This window comes from Helianthus annuus, chromosome 6 (genome assembly GCF_002127325.2).
Source record: "Helianthus annuus cultivar XRQ/B chromosome 6, HanXRQr2.0-SUNRISE, whole genome shotgun sequence".
NCBI classification, from domain to species: Eukaryota; Viridiplantae; Streptophyta; class Magnoliopsida; order Asterales; family Asteraceae; genus Helianthus; species Helianthus annuus.
The window spans coordinates 130,165,421-130,184,099 of NC_035438.2; the positions used below are offsets into that span (position 1 = coordinate 130,165,421).

An 18,679-nucleotide genomic window follows, 5' to 3' on the forward strand; every position below is an offset into this window, starting at 1 on the left:
ACACTTGTTATAACTAATACTCTGTTTCTTACCAGTATCCTTCTTCTTTGGCTTGTCATCTTAAAAAGCTTCCATACCTGCAACAGTTGGATAAATTCGATCAATCAAATAATTAGAACTAGAATAACTCTGTAATAAACGTCTGATTCTCTCATTCTCTATCTTTTCAATTTCCAACTCTTGCTTCCACTTTGCACTTTCTTCAATGTAAAAATTTATAGCTTTCTGCTTCGACATCATCACAGCATTCAACATTGTCAGTGCATCTTCTCTCTCAGAATTAGTCTTTTGCAAACCAGTTACCGTTCTGTTCAATACATCGTATGATTCTTTCACGTAGTTGAGATCAAACAGTAACTTTTCTATCATCTTGTCTTTCTCACTTAGTTTCTCATCTTTTTCTGCACACTTCTTGTAAGATTCTAAGCATTTTTCACACGACTTGATAACTTCCACAATCTTTTCAAATTCAATCACCTTTTCAGCGACTTTAACTTCTTTCTCCACTTCAACCACCTTTTCTTCTTCAACTATCTGCCCAGTAATTTTAACTTCATCAACTTTCTCCATTTTCAACTCTTTTGCTGCTCGTTTCTTCTTCAACTTCTCCAAGCGATCTGCAAAATAAAATTGAAAACTTTCAGGAGATAGTTGAGTTTTTGAAATATTAATTTGTTCTTCTTCCTCATCATCACTACTGTCATCAGTTTGTGATTGATCAAATTCTATCGACTTTTCTGAACTGTAGTCTGAAGAACCAGAATCAGATGGTGTTTGATCAAAAACTGTTGTTCTTTCTGAAATTTCATCGGATGAAACAGGCTCTTCATTTTGATTTTTAGTTTTTTATCATCAAACACTTTCATCCATTCTGAAAACATATCAGGTTCTTGGATGACTTTTGCAGCTAGAGCAACAACTTTTGAATCAGGTGGAATGTATTTATCCCAGCTGAAACCTTCTGCCACCTTTTCATCATCTTGATCAATGATACCATAATAAGCTTTCTTGTTTGCATCTTCGATCATTCTAGCATGAGCAGTTTGTGGCTCTTTTTGTTGTTGTTTTGGTTGATGAGCAACTTGTTGATATATGGCTTTCCGATAGTAATCATCTTGACCAAACGGATTCTTTGCTCCACTAGCTTCTTGATTTTTGCATTCTCTTTTAAAATGACCTTTCTCCCTGCATTGAAAACAAGTTACTTTAGATTTATCAAAACCCAAAGTAGAAACATGTGCATCCAGAAAGTCATTTCTTCCTGTAATCATTTTGAATTTCTCAGCTCTTCTCAAGACACTAGCTAGACACCATTTGATGTCCATGAGTTCCATTTCTTCTGCATCTATCTGATCGTAATCCTCTTTTGTCAGCATAGAATTTCCGATCCTTCCAGCAACCAATCCCTCATAAGTCTCCAAAACTGTAGCAAGTAATGTCATGTGATCTCTTGCAACTTCTTCACAAACTCTGACCATTTGGAAGATTCAATGCAATGTTGCACTGTATTACACAACCACTTCCAGTTTTTGAGCTTTAAGAGTGAAAGCTTGATGTTGAACTCTTTGGATTCACACTTGGATATGTCGAGATTCCACTACTGCTGCTTGGACTTTGATTAGATGAATTTCCAGCACTAAAAGCAGTTTGAATTTTCGGACTCATTTCAACCTCTTGAACACTGCCTTTGTAATACATTTTCACATCTTGTTGATAACTCGGATTGTTCATCCTTGCAATCTTTTGCTGTTCAAGATCTTGACTCTCAATCTTTTCAATAAACTGTGAGATACTCAATCCATCATATTCCCCATTATTCTTCAAGATCATCAAGAATGTACCCCGCTCTTTCTGAGGTAAAGCGTCAGCTAATTTGTCTACCCACTCATCTTGACTTTTCTCTATTCCCAACAAAGACATAGATTGAACTAAGTGGCAATATCTTTCGATCAGCTTCTTTGATGTTTCTCCTGCCAAGCTTGAAAATAAATCGAATTCTTTCTTAAGCAATGCTTTCTTGCTCTTGATCATTTTCTCACTACCCTCAAATTTAACTTTCAAAGCATCCCAAATTGAACGCGCAGTGTTATCATGTTGAAGCAAGATAAAAGTGTCTTCTTTCACAGCTTGCTGTAGAAGACTGATCATCATCTTTTCTGCTTTGTACATGTCTCTCTCTTTGTCATTCAATTTAGAGATTGCTTTTGTTACACCCAAATCTGTACACGGTCGAACATACTTCTTTTCAATGCATTCCCAAGACCTCAAATGATTGGCTTGTACCCAATTTTCAAATCGATCTTTCCACCCATAATACTCCTCAATTCCCATAAGCTTCTGTCACACCCCAATATTCCACGTATTACCGGTGGGCCCGGTGGGGAGTATCGTGACGTAGTTGATATCATCATTGGCAACACACACAATAATATAGCACAGCGGAAGGCTGGGTAAATAAACTATTACAAACCATACTGTCTATCGTTGTTCGAGTACATGAATAATACAGACTGGAATGTAATAAGATCCACAGGCGGATCATAAAGTACAAAGAAACAAAAACTACAGACTCCGGGTATATATGGGATTTGCAAGGTCCTCTATAACACCCTATAGCTCCAGCCTATTACGAGAAGTACCTGTCAATTCAATCTTTAGGAAAATACGTCAGTATACATTGGTAAATACAATTTAACTGACACGTTTTGAAAACAATTAAGAAAATTGATTTAGATGCACAAGGCACAAATCATTTATAACTTGGGACAATCTTTAATAAGATCTTGTATACAGTTTTACATGTTTGTCATATATGTGGGGCCGGTTTGGAAGCCGGACATGATTAACAGACTCACCACTTTAAAACCCATAAAGGAGTTATCCCCAACATGTGGGTTATATAGCATTTGCATCTGTCGGGTGTATGCCTACACCCTGTGCATAGGTCGTGGCCATTTTCAAATGAAATGAGCCGAGGATATCCAGGACACGGTCGTATTAACCCCCAATGCTTATGTTATCAAACAAAAGAGATTAAAACGGGTTATGCGGATTTATTAAATCACAATCCGACAAAATAATCCCATACCCTACCAAGCGGTATTAATATACCGTATCCCAAGCCCGTATAGGGAAAATAAGTTAAAAGTATTTACCTGGTGGTAGCAGTAAATTCCTAAGGTTCTTGAAAGGCATTTTTTACCGGAAGCTATTAATCTGTATGGAAGGTTTAATTAGCCTATTAGGATGCTAACGGATCTTTAATTAAGTCAAGGACTTAGACCGGCTAGCTAGAAGGAAACCTTACGGACCTAAACGGTAGATTAAGCGAAGACCGGGATAGAATGTGATTTAGACCCGACAAGCTTGGATACTTGTATAATATGGGTAAACTAAACACATTCTGGAAAATGAGGATTTAATGACAAGGTTAAGCCCGTTTCGGCTATTTTACGTAAACTAGTTACGTAAACCGATCCGAACGCGTAAATGCGTAACGGGTAACCGAATAAATTAAATACAGGTCTTAATCATTATTATGCTCAAAATATGTTAATATATCAGTAGTATATTAACATTTATGCTCAAAAAGTAAGTTAAACTAAAATAAGTCCCATAAGGGCATTTTGGTAATTTTGATGCTCATAAAAGAGTTTAGAATTAATTGCCATTTTAGTCCCTGTGGTTTGGGCCATTTTGCCAGTTTAGTCCAAAGGTTTCATTTTTAACACATGGATCCAAAAAGGTTTCATCGTTGCCATTTTGGTCCAACTGACTTAACTCCATCCATATCTGTTAAAGCTGCCAAGGGCATTTTTGTCAGATATGGATGGAGTTAAGTCAGTTGGACCAAAATGAAATGATAAAAATGCCCTTGGCAGCTTTAACAGATAAGGATGGAGTTAAGTTAGTTGGACTAAAATGGCAACGATGAAACCTTTTTGGATCCAGATGTTAAAAATGAAACCTTTGGACTAAACTGGCAAAATGGCCCAAACCACAGAGACTAAAATGGCAATTTACTCAAGAGTTTATTTATAAAACTGAGTTGCAGATCTGATTATATTAGTAAAAAATGTATTTTAATGTGTTATATCAGTAAGATACTTAATATATGAAAATATACCTTTTATAACCAATTATGCACCGTAGGGGCATTTTGGTAATTTTACATAGGCTTTTAAAGGCTAAAATAGGTTTCTGAGTTTAAAACTTTAGCTTACTGTAATATTATGTAAATTAGCTTAAAACATCAGTAGGTTATGAGTTTTATATGACAAATATAGTTTTGACCCATACTAGGTGCTAAAAACGCTTAAAATGCGATTTAAGGGCTATTATGGTAAAAATAGGAAATCAGAGATGTTTGGTCAGTTTATAAAGTTCAAAATATTATATTTATCATATGGAATCAGTAGCAAAAAGTTTGGCATTAAAATGTTAGGTAAAACTCATTTTATGGATGAAAAGGGTAAAACCAGCAATTACCGAAATTAGGCTATAATCCTATGTTATGCTCACCCTAAAAATAAATAAAAAGCTTCAAAAATCCCAAAATATTATTTAACATCAGTAGGTAAAAAGTTTGGTGTCAAAAATCGGGTTTAGATATGCTTTATGCTAATTACGCCTTTTAATTACTAAAAAGTCCCTTAATTACGCTATTGAGCATAACTCCCATTCTAGACCTCAATCTGATGTCAAATTTTCGGGACATGTCTAGATATCAGTAGCAAAGGTTTTAGTTCATTCACATTGCTAAAAATCTCGGTTTTATGCAAAAAGGGCGTTTTAGGCACTAATGAGCATAATTACGATCAAGAGCATATATTACAGACGATTAGGCACCATGCAATATAACTTCAGAGGGTTATACTACAATGTAATGTGGTCCTAATGGAAGCTTAAAACATGGAAGAATTAAGCTTGAACGGGTCAGAACTGAAAGTCAAAGCAAAAGTCAAGCTTTTGCGACTTTCGTTTATAATCTGCCCTTAGACTATTAATTGTCGGGTTAGGACTGATAAAACATGTTTAAATAGTCATTACCAAGTCATTAGAATGTTAAAATATAAATTAGAACCTCTAGTTTATTAATTAGAATCATTTTTGTCATTTCTGTCCAGTTTGACTTTTTGTCAAACTACTTTGACCCGACATTTAATCAGTCAAACGAGATAATTAGGAGACACCCTTTTAAGGGTTAATCACCTATACTAACGTGGTTTTATAACCACTTTCAATTTGATCAGTGGTTAAGCCACATGTAATTAAAATGAAAGTCAAACTGATTATACACTAAGTTTAACTTTTAAGTAATTAAGCTAAATTAAACAACTAAAGAAGTAATTCGAAGCTTACAAATGGTCCTAGCAATCTTTTCTACACTTGTAATCCTCTTGTTACTGCTGAGAACTCCAGAGCAAGTCCTTAATGAAGTTGTTGCAAATGATGTGCCAAGAACACTACATAAGTGTCTCTTACATAGGAAATTCCAAGTGTCTTGATTACTTCCAGGTGGATTTAGGACATTATAGGATCACCCCAGGTGTCCTAGATGAGTTATAAACCGACTTATGGCTTCTAGAAATCGATATGACCGAGAAAAAGGCAGTGGAACAGGCCCAACCCGCACCTGGCAGCAGTTTGCTGTATCTGGCAGTCCCTCGCGGGCCGTGTAAGACTTAAGGGGTGTCTTACGCGGGCCGCCTGGACCGGGTTTACTGGTTAAGCAAGTTTGTAACTTGGCAGCTTTAGTCCCTGATTGTTTTTAACCCCATTTAACCTCATTGTTGACATGTAGGGCCCTTGTATTCAGTAAGTTAGTGTTCCATGATGAATAAACTAACTTTGTTAGGCTCGGGGTCGTTAAATTCCTTCATAAACGCAAGTTTCGTCAAGTTGACGCTTTTAACCCAAAGTTTAGAAAACATGCTTAACGATCTCGGAATCATGTGAAATTTTTACCACATATTCTCGGGAGTATATTTGAATATTACGAAGCCTTGGTTTCGTTAAAAGGCCACCCAGAGGTCAGAATTGACATATTGACACTTTTAACCCTTGTAATTTATAATCTTCCGATTATTTTCACAAACGGCTTCATATACCCAATCAATCACCCATTTAAGAATATTTTCTTCACGTGTGGTCATTCAGAGGCCCAAGTTTGGCATGTTGACACTTTTAGTCCTTTCGTTTGCATATTTTCACTCGTTGTCAACTTTAGTCCCTTAAACTCAATCTTTCGCATGATTAGAGTTTAGGACACGTGTCTATGTATAATTTGACACGTTTTTACGTGGTGTTACATCCTCACCCCCTTAAAAGAAATCTCGACCCCGAGATTTACTGGAATAAGTGAGGGTAGTTCTATCTCATAGTAGACTCAACTTCCCACGTATACTCGGGACCTCTACGAGCGTCCCATTTGACCTTTACTATAGGTACATACTTCCTTCGGAGCTTTTTGACTTGTCGATCCTCGATCGATATAGGTCTCTCAATGAACCTCAAGCTTTTATCAACTTGCACGTCTTTATGAGACATAGCTAGAGATTCGTCGGCTAAACATTTCTTGAGATTACAAACGTGGAACACATCATGAATTCCACTCACCTCCTCTGGCAAATTTAGCTTATAAGCTACACTGCCGACACATTCGATTATCTCGAATGGTCCAATATATCTAGGGCTCAACTTTCCCTTTTTACCAAAACGCATCACACCTTTCCAGGGTGATACTTTCAATAAAACTTTATCGCCCACTTCAAACTTGAGAGGTTTTCGCCTCTTATCAACATAACTTTTCTGCCTATCCCTGGCAGCTTTTAGGCGATCACGAATTTGGACAATCTTGTCCGTCGTTTCAAGGACTATATCAGGTCCTGATATCTGAGCTTCTCCCACTTCTGCCCAACAGACAGGCGTTCTGCATTTCCTACCGTATAATGCCTCAAAAGGCGCAACCTGAATGCTGGTATGATAACTATTGTTATAGGAGAACTCAATTAATGGCAGGTGGTCATCCCAACTACCACCCAAATCAATAACACATGCACGAAGCATGTCTTCTAAGGTTTGAATAGTATGCTCACTCTGACCGTCAGTCTGAGGATGGTAAGCAGTACTAAAATTCAAACGTGTGCCCAAAGATTGTTGGAAACTTTTCCAAAAATGAGAGGTGTATCTAGTATCTCTATCAGAGATAATAGCCACTGGTACTCCATGAAGAGCTACAATCTTATCAACATACAACTGGGCTAACTTATCGGAGCTATGAGTCTCCTTGATGGGTAAGAAATGAGCTGACTTCGTCAGTCTATCAACTATAACCCATATAGTGTCATTTCCGTGCCTTGTTTTAGGTAACTTGGTTATAAAATCCATGGTTACCATTTCCCATTTCCAAGTGGGAAGTTCCGGCTGTTGTAGAAGACCTGATGGCTTTTGATGTTCAGCCTTAATCTGAGCACATGTCAGGCACTTAGCTACATGGGTGGCAATAGATTTCTTCAAACTATCCACCAATAATTGGCCTTTAAATCTTGATACATCTTGTCACCTCTCGGGTGAACCGAATACTTAGAGTTGTGGGCTTCCTGAAGGATCACATCCCGAAGTCCTCCTTGAATAGGAACCCAAATTCTGCCGTTCATTCTAAGAATTCCATCCTTTCCAGGGGTTAACTGTTCAGCAGTTACACCTGACTTTTCATTTGGAAGATTAACTTCCAATACGGCATCTTTCTGTGCAGCCAACAGCCTTTCATTCCGACTATTCTTCAACTCAATGCTCTTTGCATTGATCCTAATAGGTTTAACTCTTTCTTTCCGGCTTAGAGCATCTGCGACCACATTCGCCTTACCGGGATGGTAGCGAATCTCGCAATCATAATCATTTAAAGTTCCCATCCAACGGCGTTGTCTCATATTGAGCTCTTTCTGATTGAACAAGTGTTGGAGACTTTTATGATCTGAATAGATCACACATTTAGTTCCATACAAATAATGTCTCCACAGCTTTAGTGCGAATACTACGGCACCCAGTTCTAAATCATAGGTGGTGTAGTTCTTTTCGTGCACCTTTAACTGTCGTGATGCATAAGCAATTACATTGCCTCGCTGCATAAGTACACACCCCATACCGGTGTGTGAAGCATCGCAGTAAACAACAAAATCTTCAACTCCTTCCGGTAGAGATAATACCGGAGCATTGCTCAATCTTTGTTTCAGAATCTCAAAGGATTCCTGCTGCTTTGGACCCCAGTCAAACTTTACATTCTTACGGGTCAAAGAGGTTAATGGTGCAGCTATTCTTGAGAAATTCTCAATGAACCTTCTGTAATATCCTGCTAAACCCAAAAAGCTGCGAATTTCTGTAGGTGTCTTAGGTATTTCCCAATTCATAACAGCTTCTACCTTGGCAGGATCTACTTGGATACCTTGTTTACTGACAACATGTCCAAGGAACTGGACCTTACGAAGCCAAAATTCGCACTTGGAGAATTTGGCATACAACTTCTCCTGTCGAAGTAGTCCTAAAATACACCGAAGGTGCTTTTCATGTTCCATTTGGCTACGAGAGTAAATAAGTATGTCGTCTATAAAGACAATGACAAACTTATCCAAATACGGTTTGCAGACTCTATTCATGAGATCCATGAATGCTGCAGGCGCATTAGTGTGCCCAAAAGGCATCACTAAGAACTCGAAATGTCCGTACCTCGTTCTAAATGCTGTCTTCAGAACATCTTCAGTTCGAACCTTGAGTTGATGATACCCAGATCTCAAGTCAATCTTTGAGAAATAACTCGCTCCTTGGAGTTGATCATACAAGTCATCGATCCTGGGTAAAGGATAACGATTCTTGATCGTTACCTTCTTCAGTTCACGGTAATCAATGCATAAGCGTATTGATTCGTCCTTCTTTTTCACAAACAGAATTGGAGCTCCCAAGGCGAAGAGCTGGGCTGAATGAAACCTTTTTCCAATAACTCATCCAATTGAGTTCTGAGCTCTTTCATCTCGGTAGGCGCTAGACGATACGGAGCTCGTGCAATAGGCGCAGATCCTGGAAGGATGTCTATCCTGAATTCCACTTGCCTCTCAGGAGGTAATCCAGGTAACTCGTCAGGAAAGACATCAGGATATTCTGAAATAATTGGAATGTCCTCAATCTTCGGTTTTGGATCATTCACAGTCATTTGTGCCATGTAAATGACACATCGACCCTTGAAACACTGGGATACCTTAAGGATAGACACATTGCTGGGCAACCCATATTGTGTGTCTCCTTGGATAGTGACTGCTTCACCGGAGGGGGTTTTGATAATGATAAGCTTTTTATCACAGGCAATTTGGGATTGGTTATGCGACAACCAATCCATGCCTAAAACTATATCAAAACCAGCCAATTTCATTGGCAGGAGGGACAGCGGGATAGAATGGTTCTTAATGGATATTGAACATCCATCAAGAAGAGTTGAAGCTGATTCTAAGGTACCATCAGCGAGTTCTACCTCATATTTTATGTCTAGTGTAACACCTCTCACTAAAATCAATACTTATTATGCTAATTGTCTAGTAAGGAAACCCTAATTGAGAAACCCAAGTAATTCTGCATAAACCCTAAAATTTTCATAACAATTGGAATTAGGATCAGGGCCCCTAAAACTCAAGGGGGGTTAAACCCTAATTGATAATTATCCTCCGAAAACGCTGTCTAAATTGAAATTCATCGTACAAGCAACTCAGCAAGGCTATGCAGGTGACGGGGCTACCCTACCCTACTTTGTCACCCCAGGCGATACGCGGCACAGGCCACGTATTCTTCCGCGACACGCGGGAGATGCAAAAATCCAGTATAAATAGGGGGTTTGGGACTTGAATTCTGCTGTTCATTCGACGTAAAAATTCACAATATACGTTGAGATATACGTAATTTACTACCAAACACACACCACACGAAGTGCTGCCGCAAATCAGGGTACTAACTCGATCGCTATTACGATTCAACGTCCGATCGATTGTAACTATCCAACGATTGTTTGAGTGCTGCTCAAATTGAGTTTATACTTTGTCATTCGTCGTGATTTCAACTTGAATGTTTGAGTGCTGTCCGAACTCGGACTATACTCTGTCATTCGTTGTGAATCCGCTGAATTGTTAAGTATTGCACTTTGATAACCGTTGTGAGGGTTTAATCTCGTGAATTGACGTAGCTGCTGTATTAGTTACTAACCCCGTTTGCGTGTATTGTGAATTAAATTAGGTTAATCAAGGCTAATCAGTAGGCTTATACTCTGCTCGTTAAATCTGCAATGTGAGTCCATTCTCTTTTCTCACAGTTTGTGAGTCATTCTCTTTTTATCAACTGTTTTACAATACTCCAAATTATTTTCAAAAGTTATAATTACAGGGACTAAGTCGTGGATATCTTGAATCACTGGCTAGTGGGATACTGTGCACATTACTAATTTTCTCCCAGTTAGGTTCATTGACCTACTAGGGATAATCATCACTATTTAGGTTCATTGACCTAATAGTGGTATGACCATCGTCACCATTGTGACATGTCACCAATGTGACATGGCGCCAGATAAATATAAGATATAAACCATTGTAATCGCTCTTATGCTGTAATTTTATAACTAAGGGTCATTTTATAAAAACCTGAATGAACTCACTCAGTATTTCCCGCTGACAAAACCTTTTTCAAACATGTTTCAGGTGATCTGTTATGATCCAGGAAAGGTGCCGTGAAGCACTACAAGCTTAAGAAAGTGGCTCATGATAAAATAAAGAAACATGTTTTGTAAAATAAAAGATTTCCCAGTGAAATCAAATGATTGTAAATTACCGGGGTTTTATCCCTAAATTATGTAAACGGGCAGTTTTAAATATTGAAAGATCCTGTTTTAAAAGACTTCCGCTGTCGCCTAAATTAAATACCACGGGATTTCTGTCCCGCGGCTCCTGAAACGGGTCAAACCGGGTTGGGGGCCGTGACATCTAGAGTCTTAATAGGTAAATTCAACAACTTACAAAACTTATGGTCTACAAAAGACTTATCAGCACCGGAATCAAATAAGACTCTAGCATAGATATTATTGATGAGGAAGGTACCTGTTATGACGTTGTCATCGGTCACCGCTTCCCATGCCTGCATTTGAAACACCCTGGCATTGTTCTTCTTAGCCTCCTCAGGCTTCTTCGCATTCTTGGGGTAATTGGTCTTGATGTGCCCCTTTTCATTGCAACCGTAACAGGTTGCATCCTTAATGTTCCGGCACTCGACAGATTTGTGCCCCTTCTTCTTGCAGATCCCACACAGTTTGGCCTGTGGGTCTTGGTTGCACTTGCCAAAATGCCTTTTGTGGCAAGTTTTGCACCTGGGCCTATCGCCTGTTTGCCCTTTCTTGGAACCAGAGTTCCCCTTTCCTTTCTCGTTCGACTGGGAGGATTGATCATCCTCTCGCTTCCTCTTTCCCTCATCTGTAGTCTTCTTCGCCTTACTCCTCACAATATCCAAAGTGAGGGATAATGATAGATCCACAGCGGATCTATAGGTGGTTGGCTTAGAAGCCTTAACATTTCCCTTAATTTCAGGGACCAAACCACTAATGAAACGCGCAATGCGTTTAGGCTCAGGAGTGACTAGATAGGGAACCAGTCTTGACATGGAGTTAACACTAGTCACATAGGATCTACAGTCCAGATCCTTCATCACAAGGGTGAGGAAATCAGTTTCTACACGCTCAACTTCATGCTGAGGACAATAAGTGTCCTTTACCAAATCAACAAACTTTTCCCATGAAAGATTATACAAATGCACTTTCCCAGTGGACTGTACAAGTGCTTTCCACCACGTAAGGGCATCGCCCTTAAAGGATTGGGAGACAAACATGACCACATCCTCTTTAGCACAACCGCTAATATCTATCACCGTTTCCATCTCATCTAACCACTTCATACAGTCTATTGCCCCTTTTTCTCCTGTGAAGTCTCTTGGCTTACAGGAGACAAAATACTTGTAGGTACATCCCTTGGTGTGCCTAGGGGTAGACTCAAGAACAACCTGTTTCTTGGGTACACTGCCCTGGTTAGACGAGTGCAGGGACTCACTCTTCCTGTGAGTATGTGGCTGAGAATGGGTTCTCGAAAGAGTTTGAGACCGAACGACACTCGGCTCTTTAAATTTAGCCTCTACCGCTTGAGAAACTGCCGCGGTGATTAGAGCTTGCAGTTCGGCACCAGTAATATTGATTCTGGTGTTGCCCTCTGCTGGATGACTGTTTGCTTCGTCTGAGCCAGCCATTTCTGAATGCTATAATATAGACAATAATAATATTTTAAATTACATATAGATTCATCGCATTGATGATCCAATGGTCATGGTATTATTAAATCATTTAGACCATTTCAAGTCATAACTAAAAGTTAATGGAATGCATTATTCTTTACATTATTGGGCAGGGGAAAAATAGAAATTTCACAACTGCCAATGTCGTAAAAGACATTTTATTTATCATTAATCTTGTCTCGAATGACATTTATATAGCTTAGGAAGCTTGTCACAAGGACGAGTTAAAATCTATCTAACGATCTCAAAATCAGCGATCTTTTAAGGGTCGAACAAAGTTCATCGCCTTTTTGACAAGAAGTTTATAAATTGTACTTCCATTGCCATTTTACACCTTTGCTTTAAAAGCATGCATCTCAAATGGATGTCTTGGTGTATACATCACACTGATGTTTACTAGCCATGATTCGCATTGATCATTTGGCTTTATGTGACTTGGAAGGATCCAAGTACCTTTTGGAAGCTTGTGTGGTTTCTCATACCGCACAGCTGGGAATGTTAACATGTTTTCAGATGTTAACAGGGATTTGTTATCTTAAAAAGGTTGTACCATCATAGCCAATTAATACTTTGACTAGGTTATACCTCTAAGAGTTTCTTTGGCAGATCAATTATAAATTGAAAAGAGATAACAGGGTGTAATAAAATACATAATTAAAAACTAAAGCTGAAACTTCATTACGATGAAAACAAATACAACTGCCCTAAACGGGACTTAGGAAAAGACAAACTACCCACGCAGGGGCATACAGAAGGGGAAAATAAGTCCACGCAGGGACTTGATACAAAAACTAAACAAATGTCCTCGCAGGGACACGATTACATCAAACAAGAAAGCAAAACAACCCTCTACTTCTTCTTCCTTTTAATAAGGTTCGCAAGACCTTTCATGAAGCTATTATGCATTTCCTTGTTCTTCCTGGTCTTGTTCTCAACCTTATCTAGCCTCTCTAAAATTTCCTGAGTTTGTTGCTGTTGCTGAAGCTGCTGGGGAGGAGGTGGCTGATACGGTGGGTACTGATAACCCTGTACCGGGTATCCAGATGGATGCATAGGAGGGTAAGTAGAAGGATAAAGGTGATGATACTGCGCAGCCGTAAGATATGGGTCGTGAGTTCCATGGCCCGATGGATATCCCGACGGGTTCTCAAAAGGATTGTACCCGGATGAACCTTGGTACGCCGAGATTGGGTTATCAAAACCCGCAGGCGGCTGATGTGGTGCATAAGAAGCTTGCGGAGGATTAGCCTCCGGTGCCGCGTTTGAGGGTCTACCCATCTGGGGGTCCTCTGGAATAGGGGGATAGGAACTCGAACCATGAGGAGAACTAAAACGGGGTCCTCCTCGCACGGACATGCGTGCGTTCCTCCTTCGCCTAGGAGGCTCAGGAGGTGGCTGCGGTGGCTGTTGCGGTGGCTCCTCTACCGGGAGTGGTGGTGGTGAGACAGCTTGAAGTTGAGGTTCTTCCAAGGGTGGTTGGGCTGGAGAGCTATGGTATGATGGAGTAAAATACCATTCATAGGTGCCCATCCTCTCCTGGAAGGAATCGGGCCCATGATAAGGGGATCCCTGAAACGGAGACCCACTAGATATACTGATAGGGTGGCCCGGGGTTCCTGTTTGCATCTCCGGGTCGGGGTCATCATCCATCTCCATTTCCTGAGAGAAATGGTCCTCAGGGCCCAATGGGTTGTAGCCAAGAAAATCGTTAACATAATCGGCTGGGTTGAACTGTCCCGGGGAGTAGGGGGAGTCAGAGTGATGAAACGAGTGAGATTGCAAAGAGTTATGTGATGGGTAAGACTCGTGCGAATGGTGAGATTGTTGGGAGTGATGAGAGTGTTCGGGCTCGTCTGGAGCAAACGGCCCGAAAGACAGATGAAAAGAAGGCAAAGAGCTTAGCGAGACTGAGTGTCTTGCCGGCTCGAAAGGTTGACCCCACATGTCGTGAGAGTCGGAGGTGGAAAAGGATGCCGATGGAGTGCGTCTGTGAGATAGTCCAGCTGACGACGGTCCCCCACGCATGAGACCCTTGCCTCGTCCTCTTACTCTTGGAGGCATGATGGTGAGTTTCCTGTTGAAACAAGAAAGCAAAAATAAAACAAAATATAATAACAGCAAAGAAAAGATAAAGATACATCCTAGGTCATTTGCCTAGACTCGAGAGTCTAAGGAATGTGCTTATTGTGTCATTGAGATTAAACACAAAAGGTTAGTGTTTAATTCACTCACTGTTGGCTCTGATACCAACCTGTCACACCCCAATATTCCACGTATTACCGGTGGGCCCGGTGGGGAGTATCGTGACGTAGTTGATATCATCATTGGTAACACACACAATAATATAGCACAACGGAAGGCTGGGTAAATAAACTATTACAAACCATACTGTCTGTCGCTGTTCGAGTACATGAATAATACAGACTGGAATGTAATAAGATCCACAGGCGGATCATAAAGTACAAAGAAACAAAAACTACAGACTTCGGGTATCCATGGGATTTGCAAGATCCTCTATAACACCCTATAGCTCCAGCCTATTACGAGAAGTACCTGTCAATTCAATCTTTAGGAAAATACGTCAGTATACACTGGTAAATACAATTTAACTGACACGTTTTGAAAACAATTAAGAAAATTGATTTAGATGCACAAGGCACAAATCATTTATAACTTGGGACAATCTTTAATAAGATCTTGTATACAGTTTTACATGTTTGTCATACATGTGGGGCCGGTTTGGAAGCCGGACATGATTAACAGACTCACCACTTTAAAACCCACAAAGGAGTTATCCCCAACATGTGGGTTATATAGCATTTGCATCTGTCGGGTGTATGCCTACACCCCGTGCATAGGTCGTGGCCATTTTCAAATGAAATGAGCCGAGGATATCCAGGACACGGTCGTATTAACCCCCAATGCTTATGTTATCAAACAAAACAGATTAAAACGGGTTATGCGGATTTATTAAATCACAATCCGACAAAATAATCCCATACCCTACCAAGCGGTATTAATATATTGTATCCCAAGCTCGTATAGGGAAAATAAGTTAAAAGTATTTACCTGGTGGTAGCAGTAAATTCCTAAGGTTCTTGAAAGGCACTTTTTACCGGAAGCTATTAATCTGTATGGAAGGTTTAATTAGCCTATTAGGATGCTAACGAGTCTTTAATTAAGTCAAGGACTTAGACCGGCTACCTAGAAGGAAACCTTACGGACCTAAACAGTAGATTAAGCGGAGACTGGGATAGAATGTGATTTAGACCCGACAAGCTTAGATACTTGTATAATATGGGTAAACTAAACACATTCTGGAAAATGAGGATTTAATGACAAGGTTAAGCCCGTTTCGGCTATTTTACGTAAACTAGTTACGTAAACCGATCTGAACGCGTAAATGCGTAACGGGTAACCGAATAAATTAAATACATGTCTTAATCATTATTATGCTCCAAATATGTTAATATATCAGTAGTATATTAACATTTATGCCCAAAAAGTAATTTAAACTAAAATAAGTCCCATAAGGGCATTTTGGTAATTTTAATGCTCATAAAAGAGTTTATTTATAAAACTGAGTTCCAGGTCTGATTATATTAGTAAAAACATGTATTTTAATGAGTTATATCAGTAAGATACTTAATATATGAAAATATACCTTTTATAACCAATTATGCACCGTAGGGGCATTTTGGTAATTTTACATAGGCTTTTAAAGGCTAAAATAGGTTTCTGAGTTTAAAACTTTAGCTTACTGTAATATTATGTAAATTAGCTTAAAACATCAGTAGGTTATGAGTTTTATATGACAAATATAGTTTTGACCCATACTAGGTGCTAAAAACGCTAAAAATGCGATTTAAGGACTATTATGGTAAAAATAGGAAATCTGAGATTTTTGATCAGTTTATAAAGTTCAAATATTATATTTATCATATGGAATCAGTAGCAAAAGGTTTGGCATTAAAATGTTAGGTAAAACTCATTTTATGGATGAAAAGGGTAAAACCGACAATTACCGAAATTAGGCTATAATCCTATGTTATGCTCAGCCTAAAAATAAATAAAAATCTTCAAAAACCCCAAAATATTATTTAACATCAGTAGGTAAAAAGTTTGGTGTCAAAAATCGGGTTTAGATAGGCTTTATGCTAATTACGCCTTTTAATTACTAAAAAGTCCCTTAATTACGCTATTGAGCATAACTCCCATTCTAGACCTCAATCTGATGTCAAATTTTCGGGACATGTATAAATATCACTAGCAAAGGTTTTAGTTCATTCACATTTCTAAAAATCTCGGTTTTATGCAAAAAGGGCGTTTTAGGCACTAATGAGCATAATTACGATCAAGAGCATATATTACAGACGATTAGGCACCATGCAATATAACTTCAGAGGGTTATACTACAATGTAATGTGGTCCTAATGGAAGCTTAAAACATGGAAGAATTAAGCTTGAACGGGTCAGAACTGAAAGTCAAAGCAAAAGTCAAGCTTTTGCGACTTTCGTTTATAATCTGCCCTTAGACTATTAATTGTCGGGTTAGGACTGATAAAACATGTTTAAATAGTCATTACCAAGTCATTAGAATGTAAAAATGTAAATTAGAACCTCTGGTTTATTAATTAGAATCATTTTTGTCATTTCTGTCCAGTTTGACTTTTTGTCAAACAACTTTGACCCGGCATTTAATCAGTCAAACGAGATAATTAGGAGACACCCTTTTAAGGGTTAATCACCTATACTAATGTGGTTTTATAACCACTTTCAATTTGATCAGTGGTTAAGCCACATGTAACTAAAACGAAAGTCAAACTGATTATACACTAAGTTTGACTTTTAAGTAATTAAGCTAAATTAAACAACTAAAGAAGTAATTAGAAGCTTACTAATGGTCCTAGCAATCTTTTCTACACTTATAATCCTCTTGTTACTGCTGAGAACTCCAGAGCAAGTCCTTAATGAAGTTGTTGCAAATGATGTGCCAAGAACACTACATAAGTGTCTCTTATATACGAAATTCCAAGTGTCTTGATTACTTCCATGTGGATTTAGGACATTATAGGATCATCCCAGGTGTCCTAGATGAGTTATAAACCGACTTATGGCTTCTAGAAATCGATTCTTATATAGGAAATTCCAAGTGTCTTGATTATTTCCAGGTGGATTTAGGACATTATAGGATCATCCCAGGTGTCCTAGATGAGTTATAAACCGACTTATGGCTTCTAGAAATCGATATGACCGAGAAAAAGGCGGTGGAACAGGCCCAACCCGCACCTGGCAGCAGTTTGCTGTATCTGGCAGTCCCTCGCGGGCCGCGTAAGACTTAAGGGGTGTCTTACGCGGGCCGTCTGGACCGGGTTTACTGGTTAAGCAAGTTTGTAACTTGGCAGCTTTAGTCCCTGATTGTTTTTAACCCCATTTAACCTCATTGTTGACATGTAGGGCCCTTGTATTCAGTAAGTTAGTGTTCCATGATGAATAAACTAACTTTGTTAGGCTCGGGGTCGTTAAATTCCTTCATAAACGCAAGTTTCGTCAAGTTGACGCTTTTAACCCAAAGTTTAGAAAACATGCTTAACGATCTCGGAATCACGTGAAATTTTTACCACATATTCTCGGGAGTATATTTGAATATTACGAAGCCTCGGTTTCGTTAAAAGGCCACTCAGAGGACAGAATCGACATATTGACACTTTTAACCCTTGTAATTTATAATCTTCCGATTATTTTCACAAACGGCTTCATATACCCAATCAATCACCCATTTAAGAATATTTTCTTCACGTGTGGTCATTCAGAGGCCCAAGTTTGGCATGTTGACACTTTTAGTCCTTTCGTTTGCATATTTTCACTCATTGTCAACTTTAGTCCCTTAAACTCAATCTTTCGCATGATTAGAGTTTAGGACACGTGTCTATGTATAATTTGACACGTTTTTACGTGGTGTTATAGCTTCGGGGGCTTTTGCAAAGTTCCGGTTTCATTTTCCATGTTCATGTTTTGAACCATAGCAGCCGGAGTAGTCGGGGATGAAGCAAACGCGTTGTAAAATTATTCGTCAGACATTTTCAAATAAACTCAACTCCTTCAAACGAAATTACCCTGCAAACAAAAACTTCAAACGAAATTAAAACTTTCAAACGAAAATAAGTAATTTCGTGCGAAATTACTCAGCTTTCCAACGAAATTAAACTTTGAAACGAAATTACAATTTTGTTTGAATGACCTCACACGGAATAACTAATTCCGTGCGGAAATAGCTGCTGATATAAACGAGATTACACTTAATGAGGTAATTTCG

General features: G+C 38.9%; 1 protein-coding gene across 1 annotated transcript; it reads right to left on the reverse strand.

The window, feature by feature from the left end:
- Positions 1-1,438: 1,438 nt before the first annotated feature.
- On the reverse strand, positions 1,439-12,318 carry LOC110944819. The gene is made up of 2 exons (XM_022186463.1): positions 11,268-12,318; positions 1,439-1,503 (listed from the first exon to the last, which is right to left on the reverse strand). The coding sequence occupies exons 1-2, from the start codon at positions 12,316-12,318 to the stop codon at positions 1,439-1,441; spliced, it is 1,116 nt and encodes a 371-aa protein (XP_022042155.1).
- Positions 12,319-18,679: the final 6,361 nt, after the last annotated feature.

Coding starts and splice junctions, on each gene's coding strand:
- LOC110944819 (XM_022186463.1), bottom strand. CDS start 12,318: ATGGCTGGCTCAGACGAAGCAAACAGTCATCCAGCAGAGGGCAACACC. Junction 1,504..11,267: donor GAACATTAAGGATGCAACCT/GTTACGGTTGCA, acceptor TGTGTAATACAG/TGCAACATTGCATTGAATCT.